This window comes from Chinchilla lanigera, unplaced genomic scaffold (genome assembly GCF_000276665.1).
Source record: "Chinchilla lanigera isolate Chin_1 unplaced genomic scaffold, ChiLan1.0 scaffold00053, whole genome shotgun sequence".
Lineage (NCBI taxonomy): Eukaryota > Metazoa > Chordata > Mammalia > Rodentia > Chinchillidae > Chinchilla > Chinchilla lanigera.
The window spans coordinates 13,962,112-13,982,719 of NW_004955454.1; the positions used below are offsets into that span (position 1 = coordinate 13,962,112).

Consider the following 20,608-nt stretch of genomic DNA (forward strand, 5'->3'; position numbering starts at 1 on the left):
ATAGCATCTAAAAAAATGAAATACTTAGGAATCAATCTAACAAAAGAAGTGAAAGATCTATATAGTGAAAATTACAGTACCCTGAGAAAAGATTGAAGAGGACTTCAGAAAATGGAAAGATATTCCTTGCTCATGGATAGGAAGAACCAACATTGTGAAAATGGCCATATTCTCAAATTTGTTGCACAGGTACAGATTCAATGCAATCCCAATTAAAATGCTATTAGCATAGCTCACAGATCTAGCGAAAACATTCCTAAAATTCATCTGGAACCATAAGAGGCCCAGAATAGCAAAAATAATCCTGGGCAGCAAAGGAAAGGCAGGAGGCGTCATAATGCCCTACTTGAAATTATACTACAAAGCTACTGTGATAAAATCAGCATGGTACTGGCAAGAAAAAACAGACCAGAAGATCAGTGGAACAGATTAGAAGATGCAGACACAGCTACAAACACAGTCAGCTACCTTATCTTTGACAAAGGGGCCAATATGTTCGCTAGAAAAAAGATAGCCTCTTTAATAAATGGTGCTGGAAAAACTGGCTTTCCACATGCTGAAGACTAAAACTAGACCCATGTCTATCACCATGCATTAAACTAAAGTCAGAATGGATCAAAGATTTAAATATCAAGACAGAAACACTAAATCTACTGGAAGAGAAAGTAGGTAAAACTCTCAAAGGCATAGGGTAGGCAGAGAGTTCATGAACAAAATCAAACTTCCTGGGAAATCCTTCACGGAATTAACAACTGGGATCTTAGCTTATTGAAATTTTTTTGCACATTAAGGAAATCACCAACAGAGTAAAAAGAAAATCCATGGATTGGGAAAAAATCTTAGCCAACTTCCCCTCAGACAAAGGACTTCTACCTAGAACATATAAAGAATTAAATAAAATCAAGCCCCCAAAATTCAAAGACCCAATCAAAAAATGGACATCTGAGATGAATATGCACTTCTGAGATGAAGAAATACTAATGGCGAATAAATACATGAAAAAATGTTCAACATCATTAGTCATTTGAGAAATGCAAATTAAAACAGCAGTGAGATTCCATCTCACCCCAGAAAGAATGGCTATCATTAAGAAATCAACCAATGACAAATGCTGTAGAAGCTGTGGGGAGAAAGGAACACTTCTCCACTGTTGGTGGGAGTGTCGATTGGTGAAACCATTGTAGAAATCGGTCTGGAGATTCCTCACAAAACTAGGATCAAAAGTCCCACTTAACCCAGGTATTCCCCTTCTGGGTATTTTCCAAAAGAATTAAAAACATTGTACCACAGCGATGTATGCACACCCATGTTTATAGCAGCACAATTTGTTATAGCTAAATCTTGGAAACAACCCAAATGCCCATCCACTGAGGAGTGGATCAAAAAGATGTGGTATTTTTATACGATGGAGTATTACTTAGCTATAAAAAAGATAAACTCGAGGCTTTTATAGTAAATGGATGCAACTAGAGACCATACTCATAAGTGAAATAAATAGGACTCATGTGTAAACATCATATTGTCTCCCTAGTGTAAGAACATGAAAGAGTAAATCAAACCGAAAATGTACAATAGATAATATGAAAGGGAAAGAAATTGGGCAAAGGAAGGAACAACTGGGATGAGGGAAAGAAGAAAAAGGAAGACAGTACTAAGGCAATATATACATTTATATATATATAGAAGGATAGCTGGAATAACGGCACTGCTGATGTCTGAAAGTTTGTTGAAGGGAACAGTTAAGTGCTTGAATTTTTTTAATATTTTGGCCAGTTTTGCATGCTTGTATCTGGTAATCTGAGGAACTGATGTGAAGGCAACAATATTAAATATGACAACCATTGGTGAGTTCCTATGATCCTGCCTAGTGAAACTTTGTATTGTTTCTAATGTTTTTTTTGAATTATTACTTTCTTATTCTCTTTAATGGTTTGATCAATCTTCCAGTCTTGCATCTGGTAATCTGAGCAAATTTGTTGAAGATACCAATATGTAATATAACAACCACTGTTAATTCCTGTCATTTGGTTTGAAGCTCCATATCATTTTTAATGTCCTTGCTTTGTTTTGCTTGTATTTTGCTATTGTTCTTTTTTTTTCTACTCTCTTTAAAATAAAAAAAAAAATATATCCTTGCTAATGAGAGAAAGTGTCTATTTGTAAAGTAGTTTTATTGTATTTGAGTGGTCTTTAAATAGACTGGAATTTGTCACTTGCAATTTGCTTGACCTTGTCTATGGAAATTCAGTTGATAAATACATAGACTTACAGATCTTTCTTCGCCAAAGAAAGAATTCTTTGTCAATCACTACGATCTTCTGTCTAACAACTTCCGTTCTGTATCTCTGTGCTCAGGTTTTCACTGTGGCATTGGAAGTTTATTGATCTGCAAAGCAAAGTTTCACTCATCCGTGTATATTTTCTCATGTCACAGTCCAGTAATTCACCTGTTTCCTATGTTGTTCTTTTAGTCAGTATTTGCCCTTCTGTACTGTATGGACTATACCAGTCAAGTTCACTTTGCATTGCCGGACGGCTTCGGACCGGAATTCCCCTTTTGTACGTCAGTTGTGTTAGTGTGGAGAAGAGAGCATCAGGTCTTTCCTTTACCTTTGGTGTTGAAGTAAACAATAGCAGAGATGTACAGAAGTATATGCAAGTGCCCTCATATTCAGATGAGCGGTACCTCATGAACTTGTTTTATGATTTTGGAGAAGATGCCCACGGTTGTGTTTGTGACCTGATGTGGAGTGTGTGAACGAAATCAAAATTTTGTCAAATGCTTTTGTTTGGAGAACCGAATTGTTTGCCATCTGAAGTATGGGTGAACCAAGGTATTACTGTTTTGTTAAGTACTGGTAATGCACTATTTATCAAGTGTCTGCTCATTGCTTGAGCACACCAACATGAGGTGCGGTTCTTCTCTGCAGAGAGTTCATTCCATGTATCTTGACTGTATGCTTTGTTTCTCCTTAGAGTTGTAATTTTAATTATTTTATACCAGCAAGATAGCCCCACTCTCCAAGATTTATAGAAAGAACTAAATTGATTTTTCCTTCTCTCAGGTTATTATAACCTCAGAATTCTAGTATATTTGTTCAGAATTCTAGTATAGTAATTGAAACACCTTAAGTGTCACCATATGTCTGTTCCATTCCGCTATTCTAAGGACATGTATTTAACTACTTGGCTGAAATTTTTTAAAGTAACCCAAGAATTTTAAGTTTTTAAGAAACCAAGTGTGAGTTTTTATGGTAATATTCTCTTGTGAAACAACTAAAATTTGTTGTTGTCAGTCAGCAGAGGGAGCTCAACAAATAAATTCTAGTTCTATGGAAACCATTCCTAAAATTGTTTCTGTTCATTTAGGAAATTAAACTGAGTGCTAAATGTTTTGTGTGATAAAGACTCTACATTTCCTTATTTTATTTATTCATTTTAAAAAGAGAAGTGGGTATTTTATGTATCCTTGTAAAATATTTTTGATAATTCACCCTTTTCCTTTCCCTTCTTTATCCCAACGTTTGGCTTTGAAGCTTGATATCAGTACATGTTTTTCCCAGTCATATCGATTTTTTCATCGTACTCACATTTGGCAGCCCTATATCAGATATAAAGTGAAAGTCAAGGCTTTGTGTCGTTCATGTTAATAACATGGGATCACACTTTAATCTGACAACAAGAGAAAAGACAATTTAATAGAGAATGGTTGGTTATGTAGTGATCCATGGCTACCTTCCAGGAACTGAGACATCTGACCAGCTGCCATTGTGAGGTTACACACCAGGAGGGCTTTTCCACTGCTGGTAATGTGGAACTGTTTGTAGCCTGTAGCTTCCTGTGATCACCAGTGAGAGCCCTCATGGGATATTACTGTTTGGGTGGAAGTCCGTGCTTTTAACCAGTGTTTGGTGAAATTATTCTCAGTGTCCTAGTTAATAGGAGTGCAAACCCAATTCCTTATTGCATACCATTTACATTTTGAGTATTGCCAGCTGCCCCAGTTCTTGATACACTCTGGCAGTTTGGAGCTGTTGATCTAGTAGATCTGTGATATCAGCCAGTTTCAAACTTTTCTTTTTCCTTGATCATACATTAGGGGCCATTTTGGAGATCTGACTCACTCTTAACTATATTATATACATTAGCCAATAGTGCTACCTAGTGCCCAAAATACTGTAATAAAGAATTATCTAAGTCACTGAAGTGATTTGAATTCAGCTTTTGGGTAACTTGGATCCAAAATAAGATGGCTATAACTGAACAGATAGCAATTTATTTTGAATATTGAAAATAAAAGATAGGAAAGCATTTTAGCAGGTACCACCAGGTCAGATTAATTTTTTTGAATCATAGATTTTATATTTTTTCTTTTATATAAATCACTTCAACTATTTCAAATTGAGGTAATAAATTTTAGGGTTGAAATGAAGACTTGAAAGATGTCTAATTTCTCAAAAGTCAGCTGATCACTTTTCTTCATCTTTCCTACTGTGAAGTAGGGTTCAGCTGTACTTGCTGTGTCCCACAGTTTGTGCGAATCACCTGAACAAAGTCAGTCAGGACTCTAGGTCTGCTGCTGAGGCTGTTCCTCCCTCCCGCCTACTCGCCATCCTCCATTTACCTAGTTATTCAAGCCAGAATCCTGTAGGTTTTCCTGGATTGTCTGTTTCTTTGGCTCCCAAATTTAACCCCTAAGGAATCCTGTGGACCATTACTAAGTCATCTCAATTTCATCTGTTTTTCTCCATCTTATTACTTCATTTTAATCCAAGTTGCCATTTTTCCTTTTCTCTTTGCTGAAAAAGTTCCTTGTAATAACCCTTCAACTCTTCTCTCACACCATGGGGTCTAGGCTTCAGGGACAGGCGAGTGAGCTTTTGAGAGTTTCAGTCTGATCGTGTTTCCCCCCTAATTTGTCCCCTGTCCACCTCTCTGCCCTTGTTCATGATGCTCAAGTCAGACTGGTCTCCTGTACCGGAGTAGCCTTTGCCTTAAAACCCAGAGAGAGCACCTCAGGACTCCGGACAACAATAGCCTTGTTTATAAGCTTCGTAACTTATCACTTACTGTAAGGTTTTGTTTATTGTTTAATGTCTACTAGAAAGTGACATGAGAAGAGGAACTTTTAACTCTTAAAATAGTGCCTCACAGGTAGTAGATATTGAATAAATATTTATGGAATGAATAAATTAATAAAACACATTTTGTTCACTTAACACGTATTTAACACACATGACATACTTTGTAAAGTGTTAATGTTAATTGAAGGAAGCACACATCCTTGGTGTAGGGATTCAGGGGCGACCTTACATGCTGAGCCTGGTGTGTGTCAGTTAGGTGAAGATGTGATCTGGAGTGTTCTGGAGCACTGACCCATTCCCACGGTGAGTGACGAGAGCAGTGCACAGCTGCTTCTGCACTGGGCCCTGTGCTGCCTTCACCTGCTGGCTGTGCTACATGTTACCTGCATGACATGACTCAGATGGGAAAGGAGTGCTCTTGAAACCTTTGCATTCTTCTGAGTCTTTACATTATAATAGGTCACAGGCTTTGGTGACTTTGCTAATATTTTAAAACTATTATTGTTTTATAGGGTACTATAACCTATGTAATGTGAGCTACAGGCAGCCTGAGATTAGCTAAAGTAGGTAAGGGATGACTTTAGTTAGTCTGAAGTTTCAGGGCATCTCCTGAGTGTTTACAGTGCCTTTTCATTTTCAGTTTTTCCTTCAGGGTTCTAGAAAGGAGCACTGAAGGGAAAGAGCAATTTCTGAAATGCGGGAAGAAAAATAGTTTGTTTTTGAGGATTTTCTAGTCCACTGAGCAGCAGGAAGCACCAGCTTCTTCTCACAGAATCTCTCGTCAAATGTTTAATCTCAGAAGACTCCAGCAGTTTATAGAAGCATCCTCAAAGCTGCGCCAGCTTATCTGAACCAAGGATAAGTGATTGCCTTTGGTAGTCCTTCTGTCAGTTGTGAATACCGTAGCTGATCCTTCACACAGTCCTTGTAGCAAATAGGGGTTAGCACGAGGCCCAAGAGGAGAAGGAAGGGGGCTGAGAGTCAGGTGTTGATTCTGCATCTGATTTGCAAGGACACTTGTTCTATGAGAGCACATCGAAATCGTATTATATTTTCATACTTCCGACTCCAGAAAGAAGCTACTAAAGACTGACCTAGATACTCATGCTCCACTCCCCAGGGCCCAACCTCATAGAGTGCTAGAAACATTTTCAGTGTCCAGCAAATCTGTTGGTGCGTGTTTGTCTTTATTTTTTAGAGAAAGCTCTGTGTATAGTGAGTGTATAAGGAGAGTAGATGCATTACATTGTTGTATGGAGGAAAAGGTATATGCCACTTCAGAGCAGAATTTCTCAAACACGTTTTTCTCAGCCTTTCTCGTCCTAAGACATTCTTCATAGTACATCCAGCACTGAGCATAAAACTGTAGCTGCGCAGCCCTCAGAAAGCGTTCCTTTGATTTGGTCGTATATCATTTCTCCTGTAACAGAAGTCAAGATGAAATTTAGGTTTAAATAAAATATGTGAAGGGTGTTTTAAATTTAGGTTTAAATAAAATATATGAAATTTAGGTGTAAATAAAATATGCAAAGTAGAATACAGTATAGATGATGGTAACTGTTGTTGGTTATTAATAATTGTATTTAGTCTCAATTCTCATGGGCAGGAAGGATGAGCAGCCAGTCCAGTGTGGCTGGTTCGCTCTGTCCTCATGACCCTGAATTTTCTGGCTCCCAGCATGGCCCTGTTTCCCATCTGATCCTTAGAACCTGCCCGATTCTATCCTTACTTCAGTGCTTGTCTTGCTTGACATCAAGGATAGGCAAAAAAGACAACTGGGGGAAGAGCTAACTGGAGAACCTTAACAGGAGAGGTAAAGCCAGGAAGAATACCTGGGTTAGTGCCAGCATCTGAAGTTTAGACAGGAACAGACCCTCTTTTCTTCTGTGTTCTTGACTGAGTTACAGAAATGACCAGACTGGGAACCATTTTAAGAGAAGCGTGTAAGAATCTTACAGCCAAGGATCCGGGAGAATAAAGAAATTGAAGAACTTTGTTGTTGGGACAGGATGTGAGAGAGAGAGACGGGGAGAGAGACAGAAAGAAGGAGGAGGAGGAGGAAGAGGAGGAAGAGGAGATAAAAGAGGAAGAGGAGTATGGTGAGGAGGAAGAGGAGGTGGAGAAGAGAGAGACTGAGCTTCTGAGATGACACTCTTACCGGACTCCTGGCTGTTAACGACTTTACGAGAAAACCCTGCTTTGGGAAGTGATGCCATGTGTCTAGTCATTTGTAGCTTACAAACTATTTCCCATGAGGTGTTCCCATCTTATTTTTTTTACATAAAGCAATCTTTAGTCTGGTGAAACAGGTTCCAATGCTGATATTTCGTACAAGCACATGAAGGTCACAGGTTATCTGTGAAACTTCTACCTAAGGCCATACACTGAGATAAGATCTCTCTCTCTCCTTGTATCACTCTAACTATGGAACTATTTACTAAGGCATTATCTCTGTATCCAAGGGTTTTCCAGCTTTGGCACTACTGACAGTTGGGGTCGGACGATTCCTTGCTGTGGGACGCTGTCTTGTGCACTGGAGAATGTTTACGGTCATCTCTGATCTCTGCCAAGCACATCCCAGTACCTCTCTTCCCCTCGTAACCAAATTGTGACACCAAAAATGATTACAGACACTATCGTATGTCATCCGGGGGCAAAAATCTCAGCTGGCTGAGAATGCCTGCATTTTCCCTTTAAAAAGACTACATTAACTTAGATTCTGTCTCCGTTTTGAGACGGCCTGGCTTCGAAGGTAATTGGAGTTCACTTCGAGCCCCTGCGCTAGAGGGTTTCAAGGGTAGCCAGTGGGATTGTGCTTATGTAAAGTCAGCAAGACTCTCTCAAAGAGTACCTCTGAGTTGAAAGTACGATGACTCTGATATCAGACTTACTGACAATTTTCACAGAGAGTATACTATAAAGGAAGAAGCTAGTGGAGTTTTACATAGAATAAACATAACAATTTTATATTTCATAGGGAAGACTTCAACTCTAGAATCTATAAAGGTTACCTTGACCATTTATGACAAAACATCTGGTTCCATCTGAAATTCTTACTATATCCTGCAGTATTTGAAACCTGTATAGAACCTATATAGAATTTAATACATGTTTGTTAATATTCTTCTTTAATGTCATATCATATTATTTAACTATTTTGGTTCTATACCTCACAGATAAGCTATATAATTTTCTTGATGATAGAGACAGTTTTTCTCTGTTAAACTCCCAACCATGCTAGTATGGAGCTGTGCGCATCCCTGGAGGGAATTTTCCTGCGATGAAGGTGAGGTTTGTTGTTCCCACTGGCAGAGTCATGCGCACACACCAGGCAGGAGGGCTGGGAACCCCCCTCCTGCACTCTTGGTTTTATATATATATATATATATATTTGTAATTTTGTTTTCAGACTTTTGAGGAGTATATTCCTAGCTTAGGCAGCAGCATCTCTTTCAGCCCCAAATAAAGCAAAGTAATAGATCTCATTGGCTCTAGGAAGAAAAATAAAAAGGATTAAATGTCCTCTCTCACTGCTGAAGCCTTAGCAAAAAGATAGCCATAAAGTAGGCTTCAGCTGTCAGATGCTGATCACTCTCCTTTCAGTCCCCAGCTCTGGCCATCTCTCCAATCTCTGGAACAGTAGAGCAGCTATTGTTTCTTGTGCTTTGGCAGAGGGCCAAAACCAGTTGTGTTTGAGTATTGTATCTAAATGGGACTGAAAAGAATACATGTCCTCAGGATCGGTTTTTTTATCCAGGTATACTGAATTTTCTATTGAATTTCCTTGAAGGTAAAGTGTAATATGCTATGGTGCATGGGGGTTGGAGGCATATCCAAATTTAGGAGTATATATTTCATGAACATCTTTTATATTTATGTGTAAATTTGGCTAGTGTTAAGAATTTATATAGTTTATATAACTTTTGCACATTTCTTATATATAATGTTATCTGTTCTTTATAACCTTGTGAAATAGTTATTATTTCTTAAAAAGTGTTTTCACGGCCTCTTGCCTGGTGAGAGACAGATGAAATCAAGCTTGGATAATCAGATCTCTGATTTAGTCTCATCACCTGTGTTGACAAATACCGGTTTCATTACTCATTTAATCATCTGTTTAGCACTCATCCCACGACTGCCCTGTGAAAGCGTGAGGAAGTACCAGCGCGAGTCGGACAAGGTCTCTTTTCTCAAAGTCAGTTGAAGGTGTTAAGTCATGAAAGGGGTAGCCTGCCGTAGTTCACAAAGTAAGGTGCCTAACCAGAGTGGGGGCTCACAAAAGACTTGTTAGAAAGGTTCTGTCTAAGCTATGTAGTGAATGCCAGGCATGCTCAATGCGGTAAGTGAGAAGAAAGCTAAGAGTATGTACAAATAAGAGATAAGCAGGTAACAGTATGTACAAAGCCCATTAGGAGAAGACATAGTTCTAGCTCATGAACCAAACAGATAAATAGGACTAGAGAATTAGATACAGAAAAGAAATATTTAGCAAGATTAGACCCAGTCATGAGCTCTTTGTTGTGTTGAGAACTTTGGATTTTACATGATAGGTAGGATTATTGAAAAAGTCATGAGCAGTGTATAAAATGATCAGATTTTAATTTAAACTCTTGAAACAGCCTAAAGGTAGGGTTGAGAAAGAGCAGAAAAGGCAGACGGAGGGTTATGGTCAGCAAGTCTGAGAACAGTGACCTGAAACATGGTAGCCCATGCTCCTAGAGGACGCAGGGGAAAGTATGGGGGGCGTCAAGACCTTATTTGCGATATTAACTAATGTCTTAAAAGGAGAGCGGCAAGTCACCCATGTTGACGGGCGGGAAGGAACATCCTCTGCTGGTCTCAGATGTGAAGGAGAATGTAATGGGGGCAGCGTTTGGGTGAAACAGCCACCAAAGGAGGTGTGCCTTGAGCATCCTCTGGGCAGGCAGGAATAGAGAGTGTGCTGGAACATGTGGGCACTCTGGCTGTGGCAGCGAGGAGCACAGCCTACAAAAAGATAAATACATTGAAAAGGCATTAAAACTTTAACGGGTTCTGCTGCATAGCTTGCTTTGGACTAACATGAACACAAACTCTCTTTGGAGTTTTCCTGTGGATTACCTTTTTGGGCACTCCCTTAGGAAGAACTGAGATAGATCCAACCGAGTGCATTTCATATTTTCAAGCTTCTGTTTTCTTACCTAAAATGTAAGAATTTTACCAGTTTACTTGGTGATAATTAAAAGAGATTAAAATAAATCGCATAGAATAATACTTGGCAAATAATAACAGCCTAATAAACAGTAGCCACTAGAATGCCATTACTGCTAATAGCTACCACCTCCACCACCACGGGAGTACACAGGTTATGTTTTACCGAGCCTGACGTGCACTTTGAATTCCGACTTCTGTGAAAAGTTGGAAATCACGCAGCTTGACCACTGTTTCTTCTAATCCCAGGTAACCATGCAGCATATAAAGAGCAAGAAGATCTTAGATTTTGTAGCAAACGCATGCTTGTCTCCGATCCAAGCAGATGGAGATGTTGTTTGTGAGCTTCCTGTAATCAGAGAAGGACAACCCATCTTTCCAGGTATATTATTAATATTCAGTAACGTGTATGTATGTGTCATGTTTAACCTTGCAGCTGCTTGAATTTATTTCTGAACTATTGCGGAATACTTTTTCCTACTTCTAAGAGAGTTATTTTACCCACTGAGAAGTGACTTTTTCATTGTCACAGCATGAATCATCGGTGGACTTGGGATTAAACATATCTCAAAATGGTTCTTATGGTCCAGCTACTGTCGCAGAGGCTGAGGCTGTGAGAGATAAGAAATGTCATGCCTTGTCTCATCGGGCTCTTCGGGGGATTAACTGGGCACCTCATACCATCACTCACCTTGAGTTTATTTCCTCATCAGAACTTGCATCATTTTGAACTTTAAACATTATATCCAATAACATTTTCACCCTCCTCTCTAAAATACTAAGTATAAAATGTCCTATGTCATATGTAGAAGAAGAGCCTTTCAAAGAATCTTTTATTTCTCCTTTGGGTAAAGCTATTAACCCCAGTGCATGTTAATGATGTAAAAATGCTCATTTATAGTTAAAATCCAAGGGTCAAAAGTCTCTCAATATATGCAGAAAGTCCAGATTTGAGGAAACATACAGTATCGTGTTTTTAAATATAGCTTGAGAGCACACGGATCTGCACTACTTGTATGAACTGTGAAGTAATAGATTTCGTCTTGTTTTCTCTCCCCATTGCTTTACCAGTAGTGAGATACCATGTCTTTGTCTACACTGGGCAGTTGAAACAAGCAGAAACAGAGGCGGAGGTCTCTCTCTGTCTCTATGGAGAGAGGGGAGACTCGGGCCTTAGACGGCTGCACAAATCAAACATGCCAGTGAGATTCCAGAGAGGACAGGTGAGTCTGTGTAAAGGACTCTTTCAAGTTCTTGCCAAGCGCCCTGATCACAGTCACCTATGAGTTAAAATCCAAAAGTGTTTGACATTCTTCAAGTCTAATTTTGGGACATCTTTAACATGTTTCCTGACCTGACTTCATGATATTTTTTGTTTTAGAAGTTGTTCTTAAAAGAAAAATATAGCATGCTAAAACCTATAATGAATAATAGAACAAGGAGAAAGACATCAAACATTAGTGACAGCATAAGGAAGAGAACAAACTGTGTTGGAAAGACGTCAGAGACAGTATGTATGAGCACGCTCCGTCAGGACTGAAAACTACGGAGCGTTACTCTGAAAGGCGGGCCATGCCAGGGCATTGTACCTCTTAACAGTGCCGTCCTGTTCCTTTTAACATCTCAAATCCAATTACATTATAGTTATTTTCAAAATTCCTCATCATCCTCGTTTATCCTTTTCACATAGATTCTTTCTGGATACTAGCTATTTGGGATAGAGACCCCGTTAATGTTCCTCTGATGTATATGGAAGGGAGATACTACATGGAGGTCTGAAATTAAGGATTGGGAAGTCTTTGCTTAAAGTTTTAAGGAAGAAGACTCCTTAAACTAGTTTGAGTGTATTGTTTCTCACCTAGGCATTTTATTTGTCACTGTAGATTACACAAAAGCTTTCATTAGAATGAATAGGAAAGGCAGTTCTGCTTTGGATGAGACAAAAAAAATTATGCCTACATTTCGCTTTGACAAGCGTTATGGCTTAGATTGTGAATGTCTCCCAGAAGTCTTTGGGGAGGTTCTTGGATCACAGGGCACCACACTCATCAGTGGTTTGTCCCTTGGTGTGTACCATAGCTGAATGTGCCGTCTAGAGGCGGGGCCTGGCTGGAGGTGGGTCATTGGAGGTGTGGCCTCCAAAGGGTGCACTCTTGTCCCTGGCTCTTCACTTCTCCCTCTACTCCTTGGCAGCCATGGGGTGAAAGCGCCTGTCCTCTGCAGTGCCCTGCTGCCATGCTGTGTCTGCTTTGGAGCAACCAGCCATGGAATGAGTCCTCTAAGACCACGAGGCTACATGAAACTGTCCTCCTTAAAGCTGTGGTTGTCAGATATTTTGTCCCAGCTGCGTGACTAATACAGGAGATTAGGATCGCAACAGTGTGATCACTGCTGTGACTGTACCTGACTTTATGGGTTAGAAACCTTTAGAACTGCTTTAAAGCTTTTCAGATGCCAGGTGGAGAAGCCCTAGAAGGCTATACACAGAGACTGATGGGTGACTCCGGTTGGAGTTCAGAAAGCCAAAATGCTGATAGACGTGCGAGTGGTAAAGGTCAAGCTCCTGAGCGTTCAGTTTGGAACAAAGATTCCTTTGGCAATTGGACTAGAGACCATGTGTGTTATTCTCTGCCAGAAAATGTGTCCTCATTTTACCCATGTCCTGAAACTTTGTCACAACTGAGAATAAAGGGGATAGGTTGATTAATCTGGTGGAGAAAATTTCAAGACAGCTGAATCATTCAGGCTGTGGCCTGAGTACTGCTGGTTACATTTGGCCAGATTTACAGAGAGAATCAGGGGCAAAGGAAAGAGCAGAAATAACTGAAAAACTTCAACTTGGGCTCATAAAGAGCTATATGTGAAGATGGGGCCAGAAGGGATGTGGCTGTTGAAAAGATTAGTAGTGTTTACTAGGAAGGAGCCAGTACTCTGTACAAGGACAAGAAGAAAGATGTCTTGAGGGCATCTTAAGGAGTAAGGAAGATCTCACCCATCACAGGCTGTAAAAGGATAAAATCCTTTGAAAGACTGCTCTAGAAGAGAGCCCCCGGTGGCCCTGCTTATTCAGGGCACCTAGGGAAGTATTTCCCTGAGTTCAGCCTTGAAGGCACTCAGAGGCTGCTGATGCTGCTGGACAAGAATGCCGGGTTACAGCTTGAGCTGCCTGCAGACTTTGGCGTGTAAAGCTGACCTTGCAGATGTGAAGAATGCAGGAGTAGTGGGGTCATGCAGGCTTTTACCCCAATGTCAAAATAAGGCCTGGGAAGCCAAGCAGTGCACCAGCTAGAGGGGGATGCCTAAAGCTGTAAGATTAAAGCTGAAGGTACCGTGGAAATGCCAGGAAGTTGGAGCTTGCAGGCACATGGATCCTCTCTGCTGGGGAGAGCTACAGGCCATGAGTACAACCAACCCAAGAGGGAGGCCGTGGGGCTGCAGCCAGCAAGGTGAAAGGGCCAGGGCTGCTCACACCTTTTGGAACTCGCATCTCACGGCTGTGTGCCCCGGAGGCCACATATGGCTTTACTGTTTGCTCCGCTGGGTTTCCGTCTTGCTTTAGTCTGGCTCCTTTATCATCCTGTTCCTCCCTTTTGGAATGCAAATGTTTATCTTGTGCCATTCTTTGTTGGACCTATTTAACTTCTTTTTATTTTTACAGAGACTTATAGCTAAAATTTTGCCTTGAGTTTCAGAGACTTTGGATTTAAATTTTTCCAAAGTACTGCTGAAACTGCTAGGACAGGTGACTCCTAGAGACCGAATGCATGTCACACGAGATCGACACGAGCCTTTGTGGGGCCGGGGGAAGAGTGCTGGGTTTATATCCTGAACGCCCCCCCATGAGTCTCATCTGCTCAGAGGTGTGGCTTCTGAAAGGTGGTTGATCATGGGGGCACTGTAGTCATCTTTGGATTCACTCACTGATGAGATCAACAACCGAGTGTGCTGGAGGTGAGCAGCTGTGCTCCCGGGAGTGGGACCTGAAAGAGTACCCTTGTGCCCTGCTCCTGCCTGCTGTCTCTGCTTCCTGTCCTCCATGGACCCAGCACCTTTCCATGCCATGCCCTTCTGCCCTGCTGCAGCGGCTTTGGAGCCAACCAGCCATGGACTGAACCCTCTGAGAACCATGAGCTGAAATAAACCTTTCTTCCTTTAAGTTGTGGGTGTCAGGTATTTTGTACTAGTGTTGGCAGAATGACCAATACAACAAGTGAACTTACTAGAAAAGAAACAAAATTTTAGATGCCATGATATTAATATTATTCTCAGTGACCAGTGACATTATTCTCTGAAGAACTATTGACATTGTGTCATTCCGACTCCTCCCCTCCCAGTTCATGATAAATAGTGAAGGATCCATCACTCCTGGCGATCTGCTATTTGTTTTGCCACATGCAGCATTCTGTGGCAGTGTCGCATCGTGTGAAGTTACCAGGACGACATGCTAAGACTTTCTAAGTCATTTTCATGATTGATTTTCCTCAGTTCATTATTAGGTATATCATCCAACAGATACTACACTAAGACTGAAGTTAAAATTGGGTAGGAGCTATAATTGCAGTGAGTATATAAAGAAGACCAGAAGTGTGAACTTAATGGTATCAATCTGACAGTTTAGAATTAGAGACATGAAAGTTCTACCCCTGCCCCCCCCCCCCCGGTTCATTTAAAATTTTATATTGTTAAGGTATTTTCTCCAGTGCATGGGATGTAATGGAATTGTCACATGGTCTGAAGAGGTTTCTAGCAAAAAACCTGGCAACAACCTTGGAATTGTACTGTCAGAAGTGCTACACACCAGCCACTTCCTAAGTCACTGACTGGGCTGGTTGTTGTTATTTTCTTTGCATAGTGTCTAATGGTACAACTAAAAGCAGCAGCATACTAACAGCGTCTAATGTGCAATTAAATGTGCAATTAATGGTACAATTAAAAGCAGCAACATACTAACAGACCCCATTTAAATTATGTGTTCAAACCTAACGTTAGTTTAAGATACAAAAAAAGGTATTTACAGTAGTTTAGGTTTGCCCCAAAGATGAGCATGAGACAAAAACTTTGGCATAGGAAGTTTACCTGGAAATGATCTACTTAACCCCTGGGGTGTGAAGGAGTGAGGACACTGCGGCAGAGAGGGAGAGAAGCCAGTACGCACCTTCCTCATTTAATGACAGGACTGAGTTCCGCTCCTGTAACTGGACTGTTAAATGAATTGGTCACTAAATGAGGAGTTGTGTGCAGTATGTACATTACAGTGCTCGGAGCAAAGAAATGTTCAGAGGAAACTCTGGCTTGGTGGCTTTGCTTTTATTTGAGTAACTCTTACATGCAGTACTGCAGCGTATAACAGGACATAAGGCTGTAGTACTTTACTGTGCAGTGCAATCAGCAAAAACGCAGTAGTGTAATAACAAGATGTACTGTGCAAAAAAGGGACGTTGAGGCTCTATAAGTAAGATGTACACAACTGTACCAAAGCACGACAGCTTATAAATCCAAACAGTGAGGCCCAGTTTAAGTCTAAACAGTTGCTAAGCCGGTAGGCTGTTACAGGAGAGGCATCGGTGAAAGATAATAGTGAGCTCTTATTGCTGGGGCACCTTCTTGCTAAGATTCTTCACAGAAATCCTATGAAGCATCCCTCAGAACTGTCCCACCATGTGAAGCCTTCAGGCAAAGGAGCGTGAGGCACAGGGCAGTGGGGTAGCAGGTAGTCAGCATGCCTGACCTGTCTACCACAGCAACGAATGAGCCCAGGAGTGGTTCCGGAGGACATGGGGCAGAGCATCGCTACAGCTGCAGCAGGTGGTGATGTGCGCCATGCGCTGTCCCCTTCGCAGGGCAGCCGTGGAGTCCAGTAGTGAAAATGGGATCATCACGGCACGTCCAGCAAAGTGCACAGCCAGTACTTACCTGCTTTACAGCAGCATCGTCTTTGGGCCAGGAGTGGTTTTCACCTGCCCTAAACAAGACACGGTTTCCATCGGTAGCAAAGAACCAAAAGTTGGGACTCATTTATTATATGTGTGATTATCGAAGGGAAATTTAACATGATAAAAGTGCAGGTGGCAGTTACACAACCCATTCCATTTGAGTAATACAAGCAATACCGGACTTACAAATTTTTACCGTGAAATAGAGTAACCGTGGCTGATAGTCAGCTGTCATTTCTAGACATTTTTCAGAGCTGATTGAATTTCTGATCCTTTCCTTTTAGGATAGTTCTTCAAAGTAACAACAATCCATGAAGAGGCAGTGTAGGAAGGAATTCTGTTTATTCGCATCAGGATAGCATTTCCTTTAGATCCCACATCTCTCCCGAAATGTTAGTGCATTTTTGTCATGAAAAACCAATTCTATTTATTTTATTTAAAAATGTATATATGTTTGCAATACATAATATGTACTTCAGTGTGGGGAACTGCTACATATATGTAAATTTTTCCCTTTTCAAGCTCCCTCTTCATCTCGTAGTCTCTCCTCTTCCCACTCTTCCGCATCTCTAAAGTCTGCCTTTGTTTTACTCGTTAACTTACATTTTGGGTCCCTCAAACCCCCAAATGTGGAAAAGTTAGCTTCACGTGTCTGACGTATTTAATATTATCATTTCAAGGTCCATCCACTGTCTTGCTAATGACATGAATTCATTTTTCCTTATGGCTGAATGCAATTCCGCTGTGTAGATTTACAACATTTTCTTTATGCATTTGTCCGTTGATGGGTATCTATGGAAAAACTTCTCCGAGCGTGGCTGTTGTGAGTTGCACTGCCGTAACATGGGTGCGCATGTATCACTCGAGTATTATAATCTTTAATTCTTTTGGGGAGCACAGCAGACATGCAGCTGGATTGAATGGAATTTCTACTTTTAGTTTTTGAGGAATAGCCATGCTGTTTCCATAATTGGTGTACAAGTTAACATTCCTGTCAACAAGGTAGAAGGGTTCTTTTTCCCTTTATCCTTTCTGGCCTTTGTAGGTTTTTTGTGTTCTTGATTATAGCCATTCTGGACAAGATGGAACCTCAGAATTGTTTTGACATGTATATCTCCCTAATGGCCAAAGAGGATGAACATTTTTCATGTACTTATTAGCCAGTTTTACTTCTTTAAAGAAGTATTGATTCAGCTTATAAGCCCACTTTTTGATTGGGTTACTCTGAGGGGGGTTAATTTTTTGACATCTTTGTATACTCTAGATATTAGTTCTCCATCAGAAGAGTAGCTGGCACATTTTTTAGACTGTCTCTTCACTCTGGTTATTGCTTTGAAAGTTAATCCCACTTGTTGATTCTTGGTACTACTTGTTATGCTATTGGCATTCTGTTCTGGAAATCCTTGCCTATGCCTGCGGCTTCAGGTATTTTCCCTGTGTTATCTTCAAGCAGGTTTAGGTTTTGGTCCTATATCTGGGTCTTTGATTCATTTTGATTTGATTTTTCAATACAAGATGAGAAATATGGGTGTAGTTGCATTTTTCACATTGATAGGCAGTTTTTCCAGCACAATTTGCTAAAGAGGCTCTCTTTCTTCAGGGTGTATTTTTAGCTCCTTTATAAAATCTCCATGGCTGAGGATGGAGGGCATTGTTTCTATATCTTCTGTTGTATTCCACTGGCCTATGTGTCTATTTTTGTGCCAAATACCATATAGTTTTTGTTGCCATAGCTGTAAGGTATCACTTGAACTTAGGAATTGTGCTACTGCTTGGTTTGTTCTTTTTGCTCAGGGTTGCTTTAGCTATTTTGGTTCTCCTCTGGTTCTATATAAATTTTAGAATTTTTTTCTAGTTTTGTGAAGAATGGTGTTGATATGTGATAAGAATTGCATTAAATCTTCTTACCATTCTTTGTAATATGATGATATTGATGATATTGATTCTATTGAGGAATAGGGGATATCTTCCATTTTCTAATATACCTTTCAATATCTTTGTTCACATTTCTACACTTTTCATTATAGAAGCTTTTTACCTCCTTAGTTAGGTTCATTCCTAGGTCTTTAATCTTTCTGAAACTATTGTGAATGGGATTGTTTTCTTGACTTCTTTATCACTGGGTTCAGTTTTGGTATACAGAAATACTGTTGATCTTTGTTTGCTGATTTTGGATCTTGTCACTTTGTTGAATATGCTTATCAGCTGTAAGTGTCATCTGGTGGAGCTTTTTTGGGTCTTACATGTAAGGGATTGTATCATCTACAAATAAGAGATAATTTAACTTCTTCCTTTCCTTTTCTCATCCTCTAGTTCTTTCTCTTGCCTGAGCACTCTGCCTAGAGTTTCAAGTACTATATAGAGGAGAACCAGTGAGAGTGGACACCCTTGGTTCATTCCATTTTAGAGAGAATGCTCTCAGTCTGTCCCTATTTAGTATGATGTTGCTGTGGGTTTGTCATAAATCCCTTGTATCAGTTTGAGGAAAGGTCACGGTTCTTATGAATGGATATTGAATTTTTGTCAAAGGCCTTTTCTGCAGCTGTTGAGATAATCATGTGATTCTCATCCTTGATTTTATTTTTTTGTGTTGTATTATATTTATTAATTTATGAGTGCTGTCCCATTGTTGCATTCTAAGGATAAAATGACTTGGTCATGATGTATGATACTTCTGATGATTTTAATGATTTGTTGTATTCTGTTTGCAAGCATTTTGTTGTGGATTTTTGTAAATATATTCTTCAAGGACAATGGCCTGTAGTCAGTTATTCAGTGTCCTCTTTCAGTTTCTTTCTTTCTTTCTTTCTTTCTTTCTTTCTTTCTTTCTTTCTTTTTCTCTCTCTTTCTTTCTCTTTCTCTCTTTCTTTCTTTATTTTTCTCTCTCTTTCTCTTTCTCTCTCTCTTTCTTTCTCTTCCTTCCTTCTTTCCTTCCTTTTCTTTCTCTTTCTCTTTCTCTCCCTCCCTCCCTACCTCCTTCCTTTCCTTTCTTCTTCTTTTTTTTTTTTTGATTGAGTATTTGTATATGTTTTGGTATTAGGGTACTGTTGGCTTCATAAAATTGAGTTTTGCACTGTCCCTTCCCTTTCAATTTCATCTGAGAGAGGAATATTGACATTAGTTCTTCTCTGACATTCTTTTAAAATTCAGCAATGAATCCACTGGGGCCTGGGCTTTTCTTAGTGGTGGAGTTTCTATTATTATATCAATTTCATTCTCCATTATTTGTCCATTTGGAGCTTCTTCTTGGTTCAATTTTATATGTCAAAGAACCAACTCTGATTCATTGCTTTTTAATATTTTTTTACTTAATTTATTGATCTCTGCTTTGCTTTTAATAATTTCTTTTCTTTTACTGGTTTGGGGTTCTGGTTATTTTTACTTTTCTAGGACCTTGAGATGCATCATTAGGTTATTTGGGATCTTTCATTTCTCTAACATAGGCACTGACAGATATGGACTTTTCTCTTGCAATTGTTTTCTTTGTGTATATACTACAAAGTCTGAAAAGTATTTCCAGTGTTATTTGATTCTAGGAATTTTTGTATTTTTCTTGTCTTTTCTTCATATTATTTTGAGATAGGGTCTTGCTGTGCAGTTCAGACTGGGCTTGAACTCACTATGAAGCTCATGCTGGCCTTGAACCTATGACAGTCCACCTGCCTCAGCCTTTTGAGTGTTGGGGTACAGGCATGCGCCACCACGCCTGGCTTGTCTTTCTTCCATGCGCCACTGATCATTCAGAAGTGTATTATTTAATCTTCATATGTTTGTGTAGTTTGTATGGGTTTTTTGCTATTGATTATTTAGTTTTATTCCATGTGATCTGATAGGGTGGAAGAGATTATTCAGTTTTTATTTATTAAGGTATGCCTTATGGCATAAAATATGGTCTATTTTGGAGGAAGTTTTGTAAACACCTAAGAAGAATGTATATTCTGTTGTTGCTAGATGAAACACTGTAGATATGTTTAAAGCCATTTATTCTGTGGTGTGATTTAACTGATATATCTTTTAGATTTTTTTGTCCAGTTGAACTATTTGTGAGATATTAAAATCCACACTATGATTGCATTGGTATCTATCTGTCCTTTTTTGTATTATGAAATTGAGTACACTCACATTCTGTACATCTATACTTGCAATTGTTATCTCTTTGGTGTGAGTTGTTCCTTTTATCAGTAAAGTATCTTTTTCCTTCTTTGTCTCCTCTGATCAGTTTTGGGTTAATGTCAACTTTCAGAAATTAGAATAGCTAGTCCTCCTTCTTTTTGGGTTCCAACTGCATGGAGTGTAATTACTCATCCTTTTAATTTCAGCTTGTGTGTTTCTTTGTAGACAAGGTGTAGCTCTTGCAGGCAGCATATAGTTTTTTTTTTTTTTTTTTTTTTTGGTTTTTCT

The 20,608-nt window shown here is 39.7% G+C and overlaps 1 protein-coding gene across 1 annotated transcript in view; it reads left to right on the top strand.

The window, feature by feature from the left end:
• Positions 1–20,608, top strand: part of Rp1 (retinitis pigmentosa 1 (autosomal dominant)) — a gene marked incomplete in the record, with an annotated part of 300,755 nt that overhangs the window by 180,556 nt on the left and 99,591 nt on the right. The window contains 2 exon segments of the mRNA XM_013520200.1: positions 10,524–10,656; positions 11,346–11,497. Coding sequence (XP_013375654.1) covers positions 10,524–10,656; positions 11,346–11,497 — 285 coding nt within the window.